General features: G+C 42.8%; 1 protein-coding gene across 2 annotated transcripts in view; it reads right to left on the minus strand.

The window, feature by feature from the left end:
* The window catches only part of LOC138677398 (sulfotransferase 2B1-like), a 100,001-nt gene that overhangs the window by 18,564 nt on the left and 55,649 nt on the right, over nucleotides 1-25,788 (minus strand). For both annotated transcript variants that reach the window (XM_069767492.1, XM_069767491.1), the window contains 3 exons: nucleotides 18,747-18,958; nucleotides 5,795-5,921; nucleotides 5,619-5,713 (listed from right to left, as the gene is read on the minus strand). In XM_069767492.1, coding sequence (XP_069623593.1) covers nucleotides 5,619-5,713; nucleotides 5,795-5,921; nucleotides 18,747-18,947 — 423 coding nt within the window. In that variant the 5' untranslated portion in view covers nucleotides 18,948-18,958. The remainder of the gene's footprint in view (nucleotides 1-5,618; nucleotides 5,714-5,794; nucleotides 5,922-18,746; nucleotides 18,959-25,788) is intronic.

Consider the following 25,788-nt stretch of genomic DNA (forward strand, 5'->3'; position numbering starts at 1 on the left):
CTCTTTAACTCCTTTCCCCCCAAAAGTGGTTTGCACGCTAATGACCAGGCCAATTTTTACAATTCTGAACATTGTAAATTTATAAGGTAATAACTCTGGAACGCTTCAATGGATCCTACTTATTCTGAGACAGTTTTTGCGTGACATATTATACTTTATGATAGTGGAAAAATTTGTTTGGTATGATTTGCGCTTATTTGTGATAAAAAATGAACATTTGGCGAAAAATGATTACAATTTAGCAATTTTTGCAATTTTTCATCGTCTACTTTACATCAGCACAAATTTGCAACCAAATTTTTTTTTGTTATAAGGGTTAACGTTGACCAGTGAGTTTTAATTTTTCCGACAAAATTTACAAAACCAATTTTTTTTATAGGGACCACATCACATTTAAAGTCATTTTGAGGGGTTTATATGATAGAGGACACAAAAGTGACAATACTCTAAAAATTGCACCCCTGAAGGTGCTGAAACCCACTTTCAAGAAGTGTATTAACCCTTCAGGTGCTTCATAGGAATTTTTGGAATGTGGAAAGAAAAAGTGAACATTTAACTTTTTTCATAAAAAATTTACTTCAGATCCAATTTTTTTTTTATTTTGACAATGGTAACAAGTAAAAGTAGGGCACAAAATTTGTTGTGTAATTTCTCCTGAGCATACTGATACCTCGTATTAGGAAGTAAACCACTGCTTGGGCGCATTGTAGAGTTGAGAATGGAAGGAGCGCCACTTGACTTTTTGAAGGCAAAATTTGCAGGAACAATTGGAGGACGTCATGTTGTCTTTCGAGAGCCTCTGATGTGCCTAAACAGTGAAAATATCCCACAAGTGACACTATTTTTGGAAACTAGACCCCTCAGGGAACGGATGTGTGGTGTGTGGTAAGCACCTTGAAACTCTCTGGTGCTTCACAGATGTTTATAATTATTATTATTTATTTTTATAGCACCATTAATTCCATGGTGCTGTACATGAGAAAGGGGTTACGTACAGGGTTATAGATATCGTCTACAGTAAACAAATTTTGGCCCCAAATTTTGCATTTTCAAGGAGAACAGGAGAAATTGCACCATATAATTTGTTGTGCAATTTTTCCTGAGTATGGCGATGCCCCATATGTGGGGGATACTACTTTTGAGGCACAGTTCAAAGCTCAGAAAGGAAGAGGCATCATATTGGAGTTCAGATTTTGGTGGAATGGTTTGAGGGTGCCATGTCACATTGGCAAAGCCCCTGAGGTGCGAGAACAACATAAACCACATATGTGAACTGATTTTACAATCAACACTCCCCAATGAATTAGTCTAGGAGTGCAGTGATAATATATTCACATCTCGTGTGCCTCACAGAATTTTATACCATTGAGTGGTGAAGAAAGAATAAATTACATTTTTACCACTAAAATGTGGTTTTATCCCCAAATTTTTAATTTTTATAGGGCTAATAGGATTTTTTTTTTTACAAAAAAACGATATCCACTTTTTCCTGATACCCTACATGTAATCAAGAAATTATTTTCAGACACAGTCCATAGCAAGAAGCACCAGATTTTACTATTATGCTTGGACCCATTAGGAGAGCCCATGAGGTGCCAACACAGCAGAACCCCCAATAAGAGACCCCATTTTATGAACTACACCTCTCCATGAATTCATGGAGGGGTGCCATGATCATATTGATACCACGTATATGTCACAGAATTTTATACCATTGGACAGTGAAGAAAATATAACTACATTTTTACCACCAAAATTTTGTTTAGCCCAAGATTTTACATTTTCACACAAGAAGTGAATAAAAATGGCACCAAAATTCGTCCCACAATTTCTACTGAATGTGGCAATAGACCATATGTGGCTGTACAGCACTACATAGCCATACGAAGAGACTCGGGAAGGACAGAGCGCTATTTGCCTCCTGGAGTGCAGATGTTTCTAGAACAGTCTGCAGACTCCATATGCAGAGCCCCTAATTCCTAGAAAAGCAGAATTTCACCCTCAAGACGACCCAATTTTGGAAATTATACCTCTTGGGGAATTTATCTACAGGTGCAGTGACAATTTTGACTCCATGGATATTTTCCAGAAACAAGTAGTAATGAATGTTGCCTAGTGAAAATCGCAAACTACCGTTGCAGTGATCAGTATGTTGCAGTCACCATTACCCTATGCCCAGCCCTTGCTTCTGCAGGCATGCACCCATAAGTTAAGCGGGTTCAGAAATGCCAAGCATGGATTCTATATGTGGTTTAGGTACACTTTGGGGCTCAGAAAGGAGGGGACATTTGGATTTGGTAGCGGAGAATTTGCTGAATTTCTTTTGGTGGGTGAGGAGCCATTTCGCTTTTCCAGAGCCTTTGTGTTACCAGTAACATGGACGCCTCCTATATTTCCATTAACAGATGACGGACCTGAGTGGGGACTTGCTATTTTGTGTGGATTGAATTGAAGCTTTTATGGGGAACATTTTACATAAAGTTTGAGATCACATTTATCCTGCCCTTTACGCTGAGCACTTACTTTGGGGTTTCCATCAAAATCTCTAATTAATGTGATTCAGATGAAACTTTAGAGTGATTCGCTCACTATAGTGATGCAGCAGAGTTACTTCTGTCTGGCCTCTGTTCAGCGGTGTCTTTCTTTTCAAAAGTGCACAAAACTGTGGCAGGCTGCACTTTTATGCAATCCTAAAAGATGGACATTGGCGGATCACAGGTCTGACGGTGCCTACAGTGCTTGCATCTGCCTCATTATAGGGAATCTTTCACCAAGGGTTCATTCTGAATCACATATTTCAGAGATTTCAGAGAAACCTCGATGCAAGTGCTCAAAGCCGAGTGCAGGATAAATGTGCGCCGAACCTTGCTGTGATTTTTGTGAGGCAGAATGAAAAAATCCACAGCAGGTGATGAACTGGTTTTATTTATTTTTCCTCATACTGTATAAGTGACAAGGTGACTTTATTCTTGTGGTAACTGCGATTACAGCGATATCAGATTTATATCGAGTTTTTATGTTTTGGCTGCTGCCACGCGCTAAAATACACTTTTTATTGCAAAAAATTGTTTTTGCATCACCACACTTTGAGAGCTATAATTTTTCCAGATTTTGGCTCACAGAGTCTTGTTAGGGCTTGCTGTTTGTGGGACAAGTTGCCATTTTTATTGCTACCAATTTTAGGCAAATTACATTTTTGATCACTTTCTATTCCAATTTTTTGGAAGCAGAATGAACAAATACCAGCAATTCAGGAATAATTTTTTGTTTGGGGCGTTATACGTTCCATGTGTGGCAATATTGATAAGGCAGTTTAATTATTCAGGTCAGTATGATTACAGCGATAACTCATTTATACCTTTTTTATGTTTTGGCACTATTATAGACTAAAAACTATTTTACAGAAAAAATAAGTATTTTTGCAGCACTTTTTTCAGAGAGCTATAACTTTTTTATATTCCACTGATGGAGCTGTATCTTGGCTTGTCTTTTTACAGGACAATATGATGTTTTCAGGGATACCATGCTGATTTATATCTGCCTTTTTGATCACATTTTATTCCACTTTATGTTCTGTGGTATGACAATAAAACATTGCTTTTTGCCTTGCTTTTTATTTTATTTTTTTTATGGTTTTCACCAAAGGTGTTAACTTCCGGAACAGTTTTATAGGTCGGGCTGTTGCAGATGCGACAATAACAAACGTGTGCTTTATTGTTTATATTTTTATGGCTAGAATATCTTTTTATTTTTTTTATTATTCTACATTTATTAAAAACATGTTTTTACAATTATTTAAAACATTTTCTTTTTTACTTGTTTTACTTTTTTAATTCGTCTACTATGAAGCTATCATTCTTTTGCAGGATGATTGCATGTACACTATGGGTATGCAGCAGCATCCCTGTGCTGTACAAACTGTCAGCTCTGCAATGACGCAGAAAGTTGCTGATCATGCACTGTTCATGATCAAGCAACTTTCCTAACTCTGGTGACCCAGATGTCGTCATGATGACATTGCGTTACCATGGCAACTATTGGCAGCCTACGTCATGCCACAAGGTCTCTGATTCATGTGCAGTGGGGCTGTCATCCCTCTGCGGCTCCCGAAATGCTGCAATCACTTTCGATTGCAGCATTTAGGGAGATAAAGTGCTGGGAGAAGTGCGTGAGCGCTCCTATCACTTAGTGCCGTGTGTCAGCTTTCAGAATCAGTTGACAACCGGCGGTGATCGCCCACGCACAAGCTGTGTGCGCGGGCAATCGCAGTGATGTAATAATCTGTCCCTGGTCAAATAGGACCAGGGCACAGGAACGTATTATTATAACAAATGTCATAAAGGGGTTAATATGATTTTTTTTTACATAATAGACATTTATATCAAACCACATTAATTGAAAGCAGTTGCCCATGACTACTGATCACGGTAAGACGGCCGTCAGGCTTTGGCTCTTTTGCTTAGGTGGCGGTGCCAAAAATGTAAAATGCAGAGAACCACAGTCATGTAGCGAGAACCTGTTAGCTTGATTTGTAATGTTAAGTAAAGACATGGCTGTAATGCTGATTGATTTTATAGTTTTATTAAATATGCAATTTGTCTCTTTAGAGAGGAAAAGGAATAGAATTCTAGTGCCACTTATAAGAAGTACGGTAGCAATCCTAGAAGTTAATGTTGACTCTTTAACAAGCCTTGCCACATGACCTAGGATAAAAGCCAAAACCAGAATATTAATTTGTAGACACTGTTTCAGAGTACTGCCTCTCATCAGGGAAAAGTGTGAGATTTGGTTTGGCTGTGGGAGAGATGACTGACCGGGATCCAAGGGGTATCGTTTCTCCTTGCGGAGAGTGACATGTCAAGCTTGTTGAGATGAGACTTTCAAGCCTCAATGCTCCTCTGGGAAATAAGCAAATTGTCTCTTTGCATATTTCCCAGAGGAGCATTGTGGCTTGAAAGTCTCCTCATCGTGGCATGCTTGATATATCACTCTCCACAAGGAGAAACAATACCCCTTGGATCCCTACTTTAGGTGAAGAAATACGCTTTGTTGACTTTGTTTTTCTTCTTTAGTCACCATTTGAAATTTTTTGCTAAATAGGTTTTGGTGCACAGGGGCCGGACTGAACATTTGGTCTTCTCCTTCCCGTCTGTGATTCCACTTATCTTTTTCTATGCCTTCCCTTCTGTGTTTGAAACCTCAAATTCAAAAAAAAGGAAGCAGGCGAAGGAGCCAGAGAGTCAGACAGTGAGAACACCCAGTGTCCGGCCCCTGTGCACCAAAATCTAATTAGCAGAAAAATTCAAATGGTGATTAAAGACGAACCAGAAAGTAGATTTCCTCACTAAAGGTATTAATGTAATTTCTGCTATTTCTGTATTTCTGAGCCATTACAGCCATGTATTTATTTTACATTCCAAAATCGTGCTAACAGGTTCTCTTTAGTCACACATCTGGATGATATTACATCCATTCTTCTGTTATTTTGGTTTTTACAAAGGTGAGATTTAAATCTATTACATTTTTAACCTTTTTCACGAGATTTATTTCTATACTTAACATGGATATTCATAAGAATCTTTCCTCTACGTGTCAATAATTTCATATTAAAGATTTACCTTCTTAAGATCCTCATAAGTCTGAAACATAAAGTTATCTTTTCCCAGCAATCCCATCCATCCCTTGACGTGATTAAACCAAGATCCATATGGTACTGCAATGAATAAAATAGGACAGTGGAGAATATGTTTATAACTGACAATTTTATAAGTTTACATTAATTTTAATTACTTACTGTTTTCAGTTAAGAATTCTCTTATCAAATTATCCATATTTTTTGGATCTTTGAAGTATGTACTCATTGTTGAAAAATAATAAAGGGACACCGCAACATCTTTAGGATCTCTGATTGTATATATGATCTAAAACAAACATTTCAAAAGCAAGAAATGAAAAATTTATATTTTATATGATTGTTTATACAATTTTACGTATGACTACTTACTTTTAAGATGTACAGTATTTCCTCTATAAAAGAAAGGATAGGATTTATTTCAAAGTGGTGTAAAAACTAAATTAATTCGCCCCAGAGGGTTAGAGTTGACGGGTGATATAATATATCTTGATATTAATACCCGTCTTCTATATAATCTAACATGATATTTTTTCCTAATGCAGAACCAAAACGCAACACTGGATCACAACAGTTTGAAAAAATAAAAACAAAAACTGATGCTAATTATTAAACAGATAGTTGAGTTGTGATATGATGCACACCTTCATCCTGTAATGCTTCCACCCCTTAGTATGTCTGATCAGAAATTGACAACTCAGTAGTCCAGCTTCATGCCGGGGCGTGCTGAGCTGTCTATGCAGTAATTCATAGATCAGGTGTTCAGTCTGTTGCAGGGGTGTGATGACCTGTTTGTATACTTATTGACAGCTCGATCATCCAATTTGAGACTTTCACCAGATGCTAACTATTCTCTTGATTGCTCAGCTATGTAACTGAGCTGACAGTCCCAGATAGCTGTCAGCCATTGCTTCAGCTCCGTGTGCATTGTTTTATCTGTGCCAAGTGCCTTGCTTATTGATCTATCGTTGCCTGACCTTGAACCTCATTCTGACCATCCATTTGTCTAATCCTTGTGCTCTGACCTGCTTTTCTTCTTTGCATTATGACCTTGGACTGCTGGATGACAACACATTTGTGTCTTCCCCTTGATTATGAAGTACTTTCCTGGCTATTGACCTTAGACTACTTGCCTATCCCGACTCGCGGTTTGTCCATGAGAAGTGACTCGTGTCACATTACGGCTGAACTACACATTTCTCGTTTTCACCTATGTAGAGCCTGTTCACACACTGTGTGATCAGGTGGCAAATTTGTCACAGGATTATTCTAATGAATGCCAGAGTCTGGAACCATCACAGTACCAGTTTCAGGGTCAGATAATTTGTTCGAATTCGAATGAAAACTTCCTCTAGCTCTGCACTGCCGGCAGTGGCTATGACATCAGTACACTCTGATGTACGATTGATCTCTTCCAAACCTATAATGGACCTTCTGGGTAAATTATTAGGAGAGGAAGACCAGTTTAGAGTGTTTAGGGAGAGCTGTAGGTTATTTTTTACTCTGCTTCCCCAGACATCAGGGATTGAGTTCCATTGAGTAGGAATAATCATATCACTAGTGCGAGGGGGTCTTCAGACCTGGGCATTTTCCTTGCCCTCACAGGTCCCAGAATGGTCTTCTGTGGACACCTTTTTTGAAGTTTTAACTTTGATCTATGACAAATCCAGCAGGATCCAGGTTGCTGAGACAAAGATCATGCACAGGGTGGCCACACAGCTGAGGACTACTTCACTGACTACTGACAGTGGTCTACTAAATTCCTGTGAAATGATGCAAGTTTAAGGTGTCAGTTTCACAAAAGTCTTTCGAGGCTCTTTAAGAATGCTCTGGTTAATCATGATGCCCCTTGCTCTCTGGTGGAGGCCATAAGGCTACTTTCACACTAGCGTCGTACTCGGCCCCTCGCAGTGCGTCGGGCTGACGTACCGATGCATACTGTGGAAGCACCGCACAACGGGGGCAGCGGATGCATTTTTCCAATGCATCCGCTGCCCCATTGTGAGTTGCGGGGAGGTGGGGGCGGAAACAACTTTTTTTGTTCGGACGGTCCGCCAGAACACGATGTGTAGCAATGCGCCGCAATGCATCGCTAATGTTAGTCTATGGGGAAAAAACGCATCCTGCAGACAACTTTGCAGGATGCGTTTTTTCCTCAAAATGACGCATTGCGACATATCCCAAACGACGCTAGTGTGAAAGTAGCCTAACCCAGTATATATAAATGGACAGCAGAATCAATGAGAGACGTGTTGAACAAAAGGCTGCCCTTTATACTTCCACAAAGAAAGTCCATTTACCTGAGGTGAAGCCAATGAAAGTTAGAATTGCCAGTCTTCTTGTTGTGGAGGGAAAATGCAGATAAGATCTTGGATTCTGTCTTTACTGTTGTCTCACAGGACATTTTCTCAAGAAGCGTCCAACTCATTCTCAGGCAATCAAACCATCGGGAGAATGTTAGTCTGGGTGATGGCTGAGGTACGCATCCAGACTCCCAGGTACCTTTTTCTTCCTTTCATAGAGTACTGATGTTATCTTTCAATAACTAGATGTTATCAGCATTGGGATTCTTTGACTGTGGGACTGCTGCTAACTTTATTGATTTGGGACTGGTTGTAAAGTTGGGATTAATGGCAGTTAGTTTTGAAAGACCTTTTCAAATTTTTGCCATTGACAAGACACCGTTAATCTGGAATTTGGTCAAGAGTGTAACGGTGGATTTCACTCTAAGAGTAGGAGCATTTCTGTCTGAATCCGTCTACTGTTTTTTTTTACCTACAGTTTTGGGAATCAGACATTCATGGCAGCTACTTCACAAACCTGTTATTGATTGATGTCAGAAGGAAATTGTTAAATGGAGCCCCAATTGTTACAGCAAATGTTTAAAATTGGTACAAATATGCTCTGCTACTCTGAGGGGTGTGCCGGGGTTCCTGCAAGACTTCAGAGTTGTGTTCTCGGAAAAAGATGAAGAGATGCTACCTGCCCATTGTCCTACTGATTGTGCTAATAATCTTGTCCCTGGTGCAAAATTACCTAAAGCTCACCTTTACAATTTGCCAGGGCCTAAACTGACAGCCATGAAATAATATGTTTATGACAGTTTATGAAAGGGTCATATCTGTCCGTCCTACTCCCCTATAGCTTCTTGACGGTCCTTGCCTTGATTTCCGAGAACTAAACAAAATCACAGGTAAAAATACATACCAGCTTCCACTTATCCCCAACCTATATAATTAGCCTCTGGGGGCTAAATGGTTTTCTAAACTTGATCACAGAGGGGCTAAAAATTTAATACACAGCTGGAACAATGATGAGTGGAAAATGCCATTCCTTATTCTATTTGAAAATCTCATCATGCCATTTGACTTATCCAATGCACCTGCTGTTTTCCCAAAATGTTATAAATGATATTTTTCATGATTACATTGGAAGATGTGTTGTGATTAGTGATGAGCGAACCCGGTACTTGCCCGAGTATCACTATGCCCGAGTATTTCCTGGATTATTTGGCGGGAGCTCGAGTCTCCGCCCTGCAATTCTGGCGCTGGATAGAGCACCAATAACAATGCAGGGATTGTCTGCCATGCACTGTAATGCCACAGCCATCTTTGTTGTGGTATTACAGTGATTGGCTGGCCGCACAGGGTCATCAGGTCTATAAGAGACTTGGCGCCACCCTGCTCGCCGCATTCTGCGCAGGACTTATGCACTGCACTGTAGGGAGAGCTGCTGCTGAGATAGTTTCAGAATCGTCCTTTAATAGTTAGTGTGGGTCTGCTAGTGTTCAGTCCACAAATCCTGAGAAACTAACAGTCCTTTTTAGGGCTAATTCAGGGTTACAGAGATTGTAGCGCTAGGTAGGCAGGGGAGTGTATGCGCACATATCCACATCAGTGCAAGGTCTGCAGGCACTGTATGTGAGTATATAGACCTCACTTCATACCTCAAAAAGTTCTATTACTGTCTGATGCTTATTTAATATATACCTAGCTGCAGTTACCTGTGGATTTTTTTTTCAGCTTATAACTGGTCATTTTATTCTTAAGCAATCCATAGCCCCCCTTTTTCTACATTTATTTGCTTGGTCACGCTGAAGACTACAGCCAGGTCATTGCAATAGAAGAGCGTGCAAATCTAAGAATTTTATTTATTTTTTTATTGTCCCAGGCATCAGATGTGAGTGCACTAAAAAATCTGTCCTTTTTTTTGGTACTATCTAATATTTTGTAGTGTCTTACAACATTTTTGGACACCATTTTGCTGCCCCAAAAATCTGTAGCTGGCCCAAAAATATTTAGCTACAGCTCATATATTTATCACAGTGAGTTGTACGACACACGCATCTCATATCATTGCACTAAATAGTTTTAAATTTTAGTACTCCTTTTTTTAGTGGCATAGCCAACTAGTTGACTCAATTTTGGTTTGCCCAAACAAACCAAGGTCACATTTTGATGAGTCTGATATCTCAGGCTTGTAAAGTAAGCTGCGGAAACACCATCACGTGTTTCTCAACGCAAGCAATGAATAGCCAGGCCTTTCCCCGGGAAGGAACAACCATGGGAAGGGCAGCATTCAATAAAGGAAAACATCCAATAAAGGAAAACCACCTATGCCAAGCATGGTATCCATCCACAGACAGCTGTTTCGGGGTTTTTGCCCCTCATCAGTGTGGAGTAGGAAACTGGCTATAAAGAGCAGTGCCTAGTAAAAGGCTGTGAAGGTACAGATGAATGACCTCGGGGAGACCAAAACATCCAACACCGGGAGACACCATCACGTGTTTCTCAACGCAGTGATCCAGAACACTGCCCCCATCCCTTATGGGAAATATGCAAATGCATGTAAAGTAAGCTGCGGAGACACCATCATCAGTGTGGAGTAGGAAACTGGCTATTAGGAGCAGTGCCTAGTAAAAGGCTGTGAAGGGATGGGGCAGTGTTCTGGATCACTGCGTTGAGAAACACGTGATGGTGTCTCCGCGGTGTTGGATGTTTTGGTCTCCCCGAGGTCATTCGTCTGATATCTCAGGCTGACGCTTAGTGTATCTGTGGTGTAAAATTCTTCACTTTGCAGGCATAAGTTTCATTGTTATATCTGCTATCCTTGTTCTACTCAGTATTTACTGTTTTAGAAAATTACCCCCAAAAATTCAGTCTGTTATCTCTGTCAGATGCCTCATGTATCTGTGGTGGAAAAATCTTCACTTAACAGGCATACGATGCATAGTTCTGGCTGCTAGCCTTGTTCTACTCAGTATTTAGTGTTTAAGAAAATTATTTAAAAAAATGTAAACAGTCTGTTATCTCCATCAGACGCCTGTTGCATCTGTGGTGGAAAAATCTTCGCTTACCAGGCATACATTGCATAATTCTGGCCGCTAGCCTTGTTCTACTCAGTATTTAGCGTTTTTCAAAAATTACAAATTTTTTTTAAAAAAAATGCATAGTCTGTTATGTCTGTCAGATGCCTGGTGTATCTGTGGTGGAAAAATCTTCACTTATCAGGCATACGTTGCATAGTTCTGGCTGCTTGCCTTGTTCTACTCATTATTTAGTGTTTTAAAAAAATGGCTGCTAGCCTTGTTCAACTCAGTATTTAGTATTTAAATTTTTTTTTTTTTAAATTTAGACAGTCTGTTATCTCCGTCAGATGCCTGGTGTATCTGTGGTGAAAAAATCTATGCTTAGATGGCATACGTTGCATGGTTCTGGCTGCTAGCCTTGTTCTACTCAGTATTTAGTGTTTTCAAAAATTGCAAAAAACAATTTAAAAAAATACATACAGTCTGTTATCTCTGTCAGACGCTTGGTGTATCAGTGGTGGAAAAACCTTCACCAGATATATGTTGCATACTTCTGGCTTCTATCCTTGTTCTACTCAGTATTTAGTGTTTTTTTATTTTAAACATTTAAAAATATCAGACAGTCTGTTATCTCCATCAGACGTCTGGTGTATCTGTGGTGGAAAAATCTTCACTTACCAGGCATACGTTGCACAGTTCTGGCTGCTAGCCTTGTTCTACACAGTATTTAGTGTTTAAAAAAATAAAACATTTCAAAAAATGTAGACAGTCTATTATCTCCGTCAGACGCCTGGTGTATCTGTGGTGGAAAAAGCTTTGCAAGCATACATTGCATTGTTCTGTCTGCTAGCCTTGGTCTACTCATTATTTTTTGTTTAAAAAATACATTTTTTAAAATATATATCTTAGCTGGCAGTTATCTCCGTCATACCTCTGTCAGACCCTTGGTGTATCCGTGGTCTCCAAAAACGTGCTTTTCAGGCATACTGATCACATACAATTTTTCTCCAAATAAATCCATTTGTATTGAGCTTTTCAAAGATTTAAGTAGTCCATTTAAAATGGGCAAGGCAAGAGGCAAGGGACGGGGAAGTGGATGTGATGCTGATGATTCATGCAGAGGATGAGGCCATGGGCAAGCTAAAAGTGGGCGACAACAGAGACCCACATTTTCGTGCTCGACCTTTCTGTCCCAGTTTCAAGGGGACCACAGCACACTACTATTGAAGCCAGAGCAGTGTGAAACGGTTGTTGGTTGGAAGGGGAAAATGCTTCCAGTCACTTAGCTACCTCCACCATGTCTTCCACATGGTCAAGTCTGAGTAGCTGTGAGTGTGGACCGGATATTCCTCACCCTGTTCCTCCTTACTCCCACCATGCTGAGTGCCCAGAGACAACTGATCCAACACTTGGACACTCCAAAGAGCTGTTCAGTTTTCCCTTTAAAGATTCCAGACTCTCGGCCGGTCAAAGATGTCAACAGCCACGGTCACACGAAGGCGATGGTGGGAAAGTGTCACAATTGGTGGATGATGATGAGATTGCCAGAATGTCAGGAGGAGGAGCAGGGTGCGGATGTGGAAGATGAGGAGGTAGATGACATAGTGACTGACCCAACCTGGCAGGAGGACATGAAAAGTGAGGACAGCAGCACACATGGGAAAGGAGGCATATCACTCCAACAGGCAGGAAGAAGCAGTGTGGTGGCCACAGACAGAAGGTGTGCATCCATTCCCCGTAGCACCAACATGAGGGAAGTTGCCATTCCAACTGTTAAATCATCCTGAGTATGGTTATTTTTAGAAGACTCTGCCGATAACCCCAAACAGGCCATTTGCAGCACCTGCCATGCCTGCATCAGCAGGGGTAGTAAAACTACCGGCCTGACCACCTCCAGCATGATTAGGCACATGGCAGCAAAGCACCTGACTTTGTGGGCCAATCCTCAGGCTCCAGGAGCACTGTCTGCAGGTGAAATCACTGCTTCTTCCACTGTTTTGCGTACAAGCCAATCCCCAGTCCACCGTGCATGTGAAGATGTCTCTGGCCCTGCACCTGTTGTTGCACACAGTCAAGCAGCACCATCATCAAGTCCGCCCACATCTTTGTCCCAGTGCAGCGTTCAGTTGTCTATACCCCAGTCATTGTAACGCAAGCAGAACTACCCAACCAACTCCTCACAAGCCAGAATACTAAATTCTAACATTTCTCGTCAGCTTGCTCTCCAAATGTTGCCTTTTAGGCTGGTTGAGACAGAAGTTTTCTGCAACCTGATGGTGGCTGCAGTCCCAAGGAACTCGGTCCCCAGTCGCCACTATTTCTCCTGGTGTGCCGTAAAAGCATTACACCAGCATTTGTCTCACAACATTATCCATGCCCTCAACAATGCTGTTACTTGGAAAGTCCATCTAACCACAGACAGGTACACAAGTGCTTGTGGTCAAGGACAGTACATCTCACTGACGGCACACTTGGTTTACATAGTGAAAGCCGTGACCCAGTCGGACCTTGGGATTGAACACATCCTCCGCACGCTGAGGATTGCGGGCCCGACATCAAACAGGGTTGTCCCCACAGTATACAGCTCCTGCAACTCCTCCTCCTCTTCAGCCTACTTCTTTTAAATGAACACATCAGTCAGGAGCTTGAAGCACTGCCTCAGCCAAGTGGCAAAGGCAGTGCTGAAGCTAATTTGCTTAGGTGACAAACAACACAATGCTGAAGAGTTGTGGAGAGCGCTGAAAGATCAGTCAGATATTTGGATGACACCAGTGAACCTACAGCCAGGCATGGTCATGTGTGACAATGGCCGGAACTTGATGGCGGCTCTGAGGCGAGGTGAGCTCACACACGTACCTTGCCTGGCCCATGTGCTTAACCTCACTATTCAACTTTTTCTCAAAAGCTACCCGGAGCAGCCGGATCTGCTAGTGAATGTACTGCGTCTCTCTGCCCATTTTAGAGAGTCAGCTACACATTCAGCCGCACTTGCCATGCTTCAGCAGCGTTTGCAGCACCCGGTGTCATGATCCGTTCCAGGGTATATTAGTGTCTGCCCTTTTTTCTGGATGGATCATGTCAAGGGTTAACTTTGCTCTGCCTCATTCTGGGTTCAGGTTTGCTATTTAGCTCTCATGAATCTTGCTGGCAGTGTCAGCTATAGTTCTGCCTTCAGTGTGTTAACCTGACCCTGCTGATAGCTCTTGATTTTCCCTGCTGTGAAACCTGACTTGTCCTGTGTCTGTTAACTCCCTCTGTCTGCCCTTGTCCCAGCTTGATTCTCCAGTTTTGATCTCCTGGCTTGGTTGTTTACTTCGTTGCTGTTTGTCCCTATTGTACTGTATATTGCCCGTTCTGGTTTACTGATCTCTGGCTACGTTCTGACTATCCATCTGTCTAATCCTATTATACTGTTGTGCTATCTCATGCTTTTGACTCGGCTTGTCTGACCACTCTCTCGCCACTTGGTGGTGTCTGTTCTGCTGTCCTGTGTGTGCAGTCTCACTTTGCTCTCAAGCTCCCCCTGGTGGAGGTTGCGCTGTACTGCACTGCAGCAACCTGACACCCGGATCACCGACTGGTGTGTGATGTCCCCACGCGTTGGAACTCTACACTACATGTACTGGAAATGATTTGTGAGCAGAAGAGGGCAGTTTTTGAGTAACAACATCAACATGGCTGTTGATATTCAGTTCAGACTCCACACATAAGACCTCAGGAGCGGACATGGATGTCAGACATATGCACCATCCTTCAAAACTTTGAGGACTGTACCAAGATGGTGAGCGGTGATTACGCCATAATTAGCATCACCATTTCACTTCTCTGCATTCTGAAAACCTCTCTGCTCACAATTAAAGATGATGCATTGCAGGCAGAGCACGAGGACATGGAGCAAGGAACCATACAGGGTGATTACACTCAGCCCAGCCTCATGTCATCCCAACATGGATTGTTAGACAATGAGGAGGAGGAAGAAGAACAGGAGTTACTTTCATGCGCTATAGATTGTACTACGTACTGTCATACCATCTGTTCAGCGGAGATGGCCTGAGAACAGGGAGGAGGAGAAAGAGGATGATGATGATGAGTAAGAGAGCATGGTCAGTCGTTCTGTTGCCTGTTAGCTGTCTGGCATGCATGGCTGACTTTATGTTGCACTGCGTTTCACTTGATCTTCCCATTATATAAATTTTGGTTACACTCATTACTGGTTGGTGACACTTCTAGACCCATGCTACAAGGAGAACTTTCAATCTCTTTTGCCAGAGGCAGACAGGTGTACTAAATTTTTGCAGTACCAGAGGGCCCTTATAGTGGAATTTCTTAGAAAATTCCCATGTGAGAACGCTGGCAGCAGAAGTCAGAGTTTGTTGTACAGCCAAGGAGTCCAAGCGAGAGAGACAGAAGTACAATCCAGCTCAGGCAGAGGAACAATGGCAAAGTTCTGGGACAATTTTCTCATACCCTCCCATCGTGCCGGCACAGAGGGGTGCTGTCACAAGAAGTGCATTATTTGGGAAGATGCTGAGGGAGTACCTTGCAGATTGTACAAACGTCCTCCGTGATTCCTCTGTGCCTATTAATTATTGGGTATCCAAGCTGAACACATGGCATGAACTGGCTCTCTACGCCTTGGAGGTCCTGGCCTGCCCTGCTGCTAGCGTTCTGTCAGTGCGGGTTTTTAGTGCCGCTGGTGGAATTATAAGAAAATCCTGTCTGACAGGCTGACTCTTATGTAAATGAACAAGGGCTGGATTGGGAAAGACTTCTGTACACCACCAAGTGAAAACAGTGAAACATAGCCTCAAATACATTCTCTGTTTTGGGGCCGTGTATTCTCATGCACCTCTTCACAACCACACATGAGTATACACTTCCAGATTTGGTCTGTTTGTTGTTATCCTCCTCCTTATCCTCATCCTCATTATCCACAACCAGAAGAACACCAGGGTGAAAGGATTCTGTGATGCCAAAGTCACAATTTTTTTTGTGCAAAGGTGTTTTTATGATGCCAATAATAATTAGAAACCAAAACAAATGTTACTCCCACAGGGGGAAATGTCAAAAAAAGAGATGTACGTCAAATATTCCCATTTATTCTTATATTTTCCATTTTCCCTATCTCTGGACAGTCCTCTAATGAGGCAGTATATACCTCTACATTATAAAATTATTCAAAGACTTTTATATTATATTTTTATTTATAGCCCTGTCTCTGAGCTGTTGCTAGGGACAAACATCTCGTTGGACACATTCTGGCTTCAAATCTATGAACCTTTGTTCACCCCTCCCTTTTGTTATTTACTGTCATCCGTTGATTCACATTTTTTATTTATTTGTTTGATTTCATTATGATTTAGCTTTATGTCTCCTCATTATCCACCACTAGATCACCAGGCTTAACATGTTCTGTGCCGCTACAGGCAGTCAATTTTTTGGCAAGGGTGTCTGTGATGCCCATAGTATATTTTTAAAAAAAATGTATCTCCCTTGGGGAAATGTTTGTCAGCCCATGCACTGCGTGTACATGCATTACAGGTCTAGGAGGCACAATTCTTTAAATTACGCCTAGTTTTTAATGAGGCCTTCAGAAATGTCTGCTCATTCTCCACCACTAGATCACCAGGCTTAACATCTTTTGTGCTGCTACAGACAGTCATTTTTTTGGCAAGGGTGTCTGTCATCACCATTAAGTATTTTTTAAAAATGTACCCCATGGGGAAATGTTTGTCGGCCCATACATTTAGTGTATGGGATTTCAAGTCTAGGAGACACACTCCTTTACATTGGGCCTAGTTTTTAATGAGGCCTTCAGCAATGTCTCCTCATTCTCCACCACTAGGTCACCAGGCTTAACGTCTTCTGTGCCACTACAGGCAGTCCATTATTTGGCAAAGGTGTCTATGATACCCATAGTATGTTTTCAAAATATGTATAATACTTGGGGAAATGTTTGTCAGCCCATGCACTTAGTGTATGGGCATTACAAGTCTAGGAGACATACTCCCTTACATTGGGCCTAGTTTTTAATGTGGCCTTCAGAAATGTCTGCTCATTCTCCACCACTAGATCACCAGGCTTAACATCTTTTGTGCTGCTGCAAACAGTCAATTTTTTGGCAAGGGTGTCTATGATGCCCATAGTATATTTTTAAAAATGTACCCGCCATGGGGAAATGTTTCTCAGCCCATGCACTTAGTGTATGGGCATTACAAGTCTAGCAGACCCGCTCCTCCACCTCTGATCATTTTCCACCAGTAGATCACCAGGGTTCACGTGTTCTGTGCCACTACAGACAGTCAATTTTTTGGCAAGTGTGTCTATGCTCCCCAATCCTTTAAAACCCTGCTGTTCTGTTCCCATGTACTATACACCTTTATTGCTCCTGGGTCACTATGATCCGGTTTATTAAATCTTGATTTTAGATACTCTGACTCAATTATTTTTATACCTTTTGCTTACTAGACTGTATGGGAACATGTTTGGAAATTAAAAAAAAAAGAAAAATGAAATTGAGATCTTTATTTTATTTTTATTAAAAAAAACTTAGCAATAAGCAAAACGAAAAATAGCAAACTACACATATGTGGTAAAAAATCAAAACCAGAACAAGCAAATCAAACATTTTGTGAAAAAAATTAAAGATAATAAACACTTAAATGTGAACCTATTTATATGGTAATATTAATTTATGTATTCTTGCATGAAGATTGAAGAACAATAAACATGGGCTTTACATAAGAATTTTTTACATCCAGAACATGTAATAATTGTTTTATTATCACAAGAATAAGGGCAATAGCTGCACCTTTTTCTTTTTATTCTGGAAGCACCGCTGGTAGAGACCTTAAAAGGAACCCCAGGAGGATCGCGGTAAAATTATTTGGTTTTCCCATAAACTTACATTGGGCTCATTGCTCGGGTCGGGCACCCGAGTACACCAATTTGCTCAACCTGAGCAACGAGCACCCGAGCTTTTTATTGTTCACTCATCACAACTCAAAAATAGTATTTCTCCACAAATGTGATATCATCAGCACACTCGGAAGAAACAAATTGTATGGTGCAATTTCTCCTGTTACCCTTGTAAAAATAAGAAATTAGGGCTCAAATAACATTTTTGTGGGGAAAATGTGATTTTTTTTTTTTTATTGATTTTTACAACTCAACGTTATAAACTTCTGTGAAGCACCTTAGTCTTCAAGGTGCTCACCACACATTTGAGGGGTCTACTTTCTAAATTGGGGTCACTTGTCAGGGGTTTCCATTGTTTTGGCACATCAGGAGCCCTCCAAACAAGTCATGGCATCCACTAAAGATTCCAACAAATTTTGCGTTCAAAAAGTGAAATGACGCTCCTTCTCTTCCGAGCTTTGTTGTTTGTCCTAACAGTGGTTTTCTCCCACATATATTGTATTGGCATGGTCAGGAGAAATTGCACAACAAATTGTGTAGCTCATATTTTCCTGTTACGCTTGGAAAAATAAAAAAAATTGGGCCTAAATAATTTTGTGAAAAAAAGTTAAATGTTCATTTTTTTTTCCTACATTCCAAAAATTCCTGTGAAGCACCTGAAAGGCAAATAAATAGCTTGAATGAGGTTTGCACACATCTTAGTGCTTGTGCACTCTTTAGATTACACTTTTTACATTATAAAATTTGATCTACATATTGCATCTAGTTGTTATTTACTTTTCATTTTTACACAATAATAGTATTGATAAATATAATATTAACAATATAAATGTGATCACACTAAAGCATTGTAGAATGATTTTGATGATTATTTATGTAATAATTTACCTTTGCCTTTGAACCATTAAATGATTTCATAAACATGTTTCTATGCAAGTGGCTGGTAATTAGGCGAGGGTGTTCCTCACTTTGTTGTAGTTTTTCGGCATAATCAAACTCTTCAATCCAAGGTACTCTTTCCCAGTTCAGTACAGTATTGCTCCAGGTTGGGTCTCCATTCTTTTGAATGAGGCTTAAAATCTCAACCATCCATGTGGTACCTAATAATGTTATTAAAAGCAAGAAGAAAAAAATGTATATTTTTAACATTCGAGAAATTTTAGGTATGCAAGTTGATTTCTGCGCATTTGTACAAGGCTTTTAAAATTATGGGGCTGGATCTAAATACATCTTATATGACACATGCAAAAATATACACTGCTCAAAAAAATAAAGGGAACACTTAAGATCCTGATTTGGCTTTCATCCTAAGTCATATTGCACGACTCATTAAAGGGTTGATTGTGACTTGTAGGATCGCTACTTCCAACAGGTGGCGCTATAGAGTTTAAGTCCTCTTTTTCTGAGAAGAGGCAATTTGCATAAAGAGAACACTAAAATCCCACATCCCAAATATCTCTGAATGAAATATTCGAGTTACAAATTTTTATTGATTGCATATTGGAATGCGTTCAGAACAATAAAACATAACAATTATCAATGTAATTCAATATGAATATCCCATGGAGGTCTGGAGTTGGAATGATGCTCAAAATCAAAGAGGAAAATCAAATTGGAGGCTGATCCAACTTCAGTGGAAATGCCTCATGACAAGGAAAAGATGCTCAGTACTGTGTGTGGCCTCCACGTGCCTGTATGACCTCCCTACAATGCCTGGGCATGCTCCTGATGAGGCGGCGGATGATCTCCTTAGGGATCTCCTACCAGACCTGGACTAAAGCATCCGCCAACTCCTGGACAGTCTGTGGTGCAACGTGATATTGGTGGATATACCACAAAAAGCTACGTATACAAATAACACGTGGCTCAAGGAATGTAAAAATGTCAAAAAAAAATGTCAAAAAACTTTATTTATAAATATTTAAACATAAAATAACACCAGAGTACCTCATATTCCAACAAAAACATCAAGGCAAAGGCAAGAAGCACAGATAGTAACAAAAATGCATATTATATCCTACTCCTTAGGTCCCTATAATAACATGGCTTGAAAAGCTCAAAAAGCTCCTGCATGCAGCGTCACATACGCCACCTGGACTAAAGAAGACCTAAGTGGAGAGCGCACTAAGCAAGAAAACCTCTATATGTACAGTAAATCCTAATAGGAGCAGAATTTCGTAATGCAGATAGGAATAAATATAAATATATTACCAAATGGTAAGCCTTTGTCTAGATGAACGTCCCGGCGCGCGTTTCGCCTGTTCTTCTTCCGGGGGCGTATACGCATTACGGAATTCTGCTCCTATTAGGATTTACTGTACATATAGAGGTTTTCTTGCTTAGTGCGCTCTCCACTTAGGTCTTCTTTAGTCCAGGTGGCGTATGTGACGCTGCATGCAGGAGCTTTTTGAGTTTTTCAAGCCATGTTATTATAGGGACCTAAGGAGTAGGATATAATATGCATTTTTGTTACTATCTGTGCTTCTTGCCTTTGCCTTGATGTTTTTGTTGCAATATGAGGTACTCTGGTGTTATTTTACGTTTAAATATTTATAAATAAAGTTTTTGACATTTTTTTTTTGACATTTTTACATTCCTTGAGCCACGTGTTATTTGTATACGTAGCTTTTTGTGGTATATACAGTAGTACGGAATGTGACCAGGCTCTTTTGAGTTTTAGGTCGTTTTTGGATTAATATGTATAGTGATGTTGGTGGAGGAGCAAGGCATGATGTCCCAGATGTGTTCAATCGGATTCAGGTCTGGGGAAAAAGGGGGGCCAGTCCACAGCTTCAATGCCTTCATCTTGCAGGAACTGCAGACACACTCCAGCAGCATATTGTTGTGAATTCTGTGGCAGAGTTCACTCCTGTGGTCACAAGTGGTACTGCAGCTTCTGAGTTTCCTCCCTCAGGTGATCTGGTGAGCTCGTTGGCTTCTTCTCTACTTAACTCCACCTGATGCTTTGATCCATGCTTCCTGTCAATGTTCCAGTGTAGGACTTGTTTTTTTCCCTGGATCGTTCCTGTGGCCTGCTGCTCTGCAAAGCTAAGTTTTGCTAATGTTATTTTGTTGCTATTTTTCTGTCCAGCTTGCTTAATTGGTTTTTCTTGCCTGCTGGAAGCTCTGAGACGCAGAGGGACCACCTCCGTACCGTTAGTCGGTGCGGAGGGTCTTTTTGTCCCCTCTGCGTGGTTATTTATAGGTTTTTGTGCTGACCGCAAAGTTATCTTCCCTATCCTCGTTCTGTTCAGCTAGTCGGGCCTCACTTTGCTAAATCTGTTTCATCTCTATGTTTGTGTTTTCATCTTACTCACAGTCATTATATGTGGGGGGCTGCCTTTTCCTTTGGGGAATTTCTCTGAGGCAAGGTAGGCTTAATTTTCTATCTTCAGGACTAGCTAGTTTCTCAGGCTGTGACGAGGCGCCTAGGTTCTGGTCAGGAGCGCTACACGGCTACCTTTAGTGTGGTTTGATAGGCTTAAGGATTGCGGTCTGCAGAGTTCCCACGTCTCAGAGCTTGTTCTACTATTTTGGGTTATTGTCAGATCACTGTATGTGCTCTGACCTCCATGTCCATTGTGATTCTGAATTGCCTTTCATAACAGCATATGGTCTCACAAGGGGTCTGAGGGTCTCATCTTGGTACCTAATGGCAGTCAGGCTACCTCTGGCGAGCACATGGAGGGCTGTGTGGCCCTCCAAAGAAATGCCACCCCACACCATTACTGATCCACTGCCAAACCGGTAATGCTGAAGGATGTTGCAGGCAGCAGATCGGTCTCCACGGCGTCTCCAGACTCTGTCACATGTGCTCAGTGTGAACCTGCTTTCATCTGTGAAGAGCACAGGGCGCCAGTGGCGAATTTGCCAATTCTGGTGTTCTGTGGCAAATGCCAAGCGTCCTGCGTGTTGGGCTGTGAGCACAACCCCCATCTGTAGATGTCAGGCACTCAGACCATCCTCATGGAGTCAGTTTCTGACCATTTGTGCAGGCACATGCACATTTGTGGCCTGCTGGAGGTCACTTTGCAGGGCTCTGGCAGTGCTCCTCCTGTTCCTCCTTGCACAATGGCGGAGGTAGCGGTCCTGCTGCTGGGTTGTTGCCCTCCTATGGCCCCCTCCAAGTCTCCTGGTGTACTGGCCTGTCTCCTGGTAGCGACTCCAGCCTCGACTGGAGCATCTTATGGGGGCCATAAACTTTAATGGTGCAGCATACGGGGCATATAGTATGGAGCATCTTATGGGGCCATAAACCTTTATGGAGCATCTTATGGGGGCCATAAACCTTTATGGAGCAGTGTATGGGGCATATAATATGGAGCATCTTATGGGGGCCATAAACCTTTATGGAGCAGCATATGGGGCATATAGTATGGAGCATCTTATGGGGGCCATAAACCTTTATGGAGCAGTGTATGGGGCATATAGTATGGAGCATCTTATGGGGGCCATAAACCTTTATGGAGCAGTGTATGGGGCATATACTATGGAGCATCTTATGGGGGCCATAAACCTTTATGAAACAGTGTATGGGGGCATATACCATGGAGCATCTTATAGGGGCCATAAACCTTTATGGAGCAGTGTACGGAGCATATACTATGGAGCATCTTATGGGAGCCATAAACCTTTATGGAGCAGTGTACGGGGCATATACTATGGAGCATCTTATGGGAGCCATAAACCTTTATGGAGCAGTGTACGGGGCATATACTATGGAGCATCTTATGGGAGCCATAAACCTTTATGGAGCAGTGTATGGGGCATATACTATGGAGCATCTTATGGGAGCCATAAACCTTTATGGAGCAGCATATGGGGCATATACTATGGAGCATCTTATGGGGACTGTGATGAGGGAACAGCCGCCATCTTGGAACAGGCATGCTATCAGATTGGCGTGACTCCATTTTGTCTCCTGGACACAGGAGTGCTCCTGGCCCCCACCTTTGCTAATGAATAGAGTTCCTATTAGTATGCTAACGGGCTGAGCTCAGTGTAAACTGTAGATGGTAGTTCAAAGCCCCATGAGGAAACCACGCCACCAGGGGGCTTGGAAATGCTTGGGGGCTTAATTAAAACACGCATGCCAAGTGGCCACTGGATACACATCTATTATGGCAGCCCAGCCGAACCGTCTCCAACATGGAATTGTGAATTATGGACGCATCATCCGAGGTACAGGCTCATAAAAAATATTCTCCTTACCCTAAAGAAATTGTGCATCCAACAGTGTGACTCCCGTGACGGTGGAAGGTCTGAAACCCGAGATATAGGGATCAGCCTCCCACAGGGACCGAATGGGTCCAGGTTTGATCCCAGTACGACCGGCAGAACAAACCACAGGCGCTGGTACTGCCCGTGTGCTGATCCGATCATCCTGAGAGAAGTTATCCCATTTATTAGATATTGGAATAAATCTTGCAGGGAGACAGAGGGGGTGGAGATTGCTAAGCCCACCCAGCTGCAGGCAGGGGGGCTCAGCCAGGTATAAGAAGAAGCTGAGGTCACTGGGAGGGTCTCACTCCACAGAAGAAGATGATGATGATGACATCTTAAGGAACAGGGTATGCCAGCCAGGGGGGAGCAAGCACATGCTTTCTGGGGGCTGCCCGGCAACTAAGTTTTTGGACCTGCGGAATGCTATGCCCCCCGGCTTCCACAAGCGACCTTCGACCTGGTAAATGGACCTCCAGCTTTATACCTTTAAGCCTTGTATTATTGTTGTTATATTGTACTCTGACTGTAACTCTTGATATATTGTGATTGTGTATTTCTTGTAATTATCTAGTGTGCCCTTAAGGCAATTAAATCATAAATTAATTTTGGGCTGATCCTTTTGCTCTGATTGCGAATCTTAGAATACCCAGGGTGGGTAACAGGGCAGTCTCCCCGGCGGCCATTTGCTCTAGCTGCAGTCCTTTAACTGACCTGAGAGACAAAGGGGGCGCCGGAGAGCTGGACCTGTGTAGTGACGTCACGGATTGGTGACGTGGGAGGAAGGGGTAATCCTTCACAGTGGTGGCAGCGGTGGGATTGTGATGAGGGAACAGCCGCCATCTTGGAACAGGCATGCTATCAGATTGGCGTGACTCCATTTTGTCTCCTGGACACAGGAGTGCTCCTGGCCCCCACCTTTGCTAATGAATAGAGTTCCTATTAGTATGCTAACGGGCTGAGCTCAGTGTAAACTGTAGATGGTAGTTCAAAGCCCCATGAGGAAACCACGCCACCAGGGGGCTTGGAAATGCTTGGGGGCTTAATTAAAACACGCATGCCAAGTGGCCACTGGATACACATCTATTATGGCAGCCCAGCCGAACCGTCTCCAACATGGAATTGTGAATTATGGACGCATCATCTGAGGTACAGGCTCATAAAAAATATTCTCCTTACCCTAAAGAAATTGTGCATCCAACAGTGTGACTCCCGTGACGGTGGAAGGTCTGAAACCCGAGATATAGGGATCAGCCTCCCACAGGGACCGAATGGGTCTAGGTTTGATCCCAGTACGACCGGCAGAACAAACCACAGGCGCTGGTACTGCCCGTGTGCTGATCCGATCATCCTGAGAGAAGTTATCCCATTTATTAGATATTGGAATAAATCTTGCAGGGAGACAGAGGGGGTGGAGATTGCTAAGCCCACCCAGCTGCAGGCAGGGGGGCTCAGCCAGGTATAAGAAGAAGCTGAGGTCACTGGGAGGGTCTCACTCCACAGAAGAAGATGATGATGATGACATCTTAAGGAACAGGGTATGCCAGCCAGGGGGGAGCAAGCACATGCTTTCTGGGGGCTGCCCGGCAACTAAGTTTTTGGACCTGCGGAATGCTATGCCCCCCGGCTTCCACAAGCGACCTTCGACCTGGTAAATGGACCTCCAGCTTTATACCTTTAAGCCTTGTATTATTGTTGTTATATTGTACTCTGACTGTAACTCTTGATATATTGTGATTGTGTATTTCTTGTAATTATCTAGTGCGCCCTTAAGGCAATTAAATCATAAATTAATTTTGGGCTGATCCTTTTGCTCTGATTGCGAATCTTAGAATACCCAGGGTGGGTAACAGGGCAGTCTCCCCGGCGGCCATTTGCTCTAGGTGCAGTTCCTTTACTGACCTGAGAGACAAAGGGGGCGCCGGAGAGCTGGGCCTGTGTAGTGACGTCACGGATTGGTGACGTGGGAGGAAGGGGTAATCCTTCACAGTGGTGGCAGCGTACGTGGGATCAGAGTAATAGTGTGCGTGGGACCCCTACTCCCAGACACTAAAGACTACCAGTGGTAACTTTCACTGCTGGGGTCTTAAGGTCAGCCCAGCACTAGACGGTCAGAGTGTAGATATAATAAGTTGTGTGCAAGGTCAGGGGTACAGCTGTGTCAGTAACCAGAGGTTCCAAAGATGGCGGAGGGCACCAGGAGTGCAGTGAGGGCGCAGGCCAGTGCTATGGCCTATGAGGAGGTGGTGGTGGACGGTACTGTTCCAGGCGAGGGGGAGCTCAGCCCAGACTCCCCAAGGAGCCAGCCACCCGTGCTTAGTCCGGCAAGGGACTACCCACCACCTACCCGCCCCAGCCTGTCCACATCAGCGGCCCTTGTTGCAGCGGCAGTAGCACGTCTCGAGGCGGGTAATGAAGACGCCTATATGAGACTCATGGCAGCTGCAGAGAAAGCAGCGGAGGCCGAGCGTGCAGAACGCCGTGAAGCAGAGGAGCGGGAGAGGGCAGAACGCCGTGAAGCGACAGAGCGAGAGAGGGCAGAACGCCGTGAGGCAGCGGAGCGGGCAGAGAGAGCTGCTGAGCAGGCAGCGGAGCAAGCAGCGGCAGAGAGAGCAGCGGAGCGCCAGCACCGACTGGAGATGGCTCAACGCGGGCTCCCGCTGGACGCCCCAGCACCGCCAGAGTCCAGGGTTTCCAAAGTCCGGGCCGA

The sequence above is a fragment of the Ranitomeya imitator genome, chromosome 4, assembly GCF_032444005.1.
Source record: "Ranitomeya imitator isolate aRanImi1 chromosome 4, aRanImi1.pri, whole genome shotgun sequence".
Taxonomy (NCBI): Eukaryota; Metazoa; Chordata; class Amphibia; order Anura; family Dendrobatidae; genus Ranitomeya; species Ranitomeya imitator.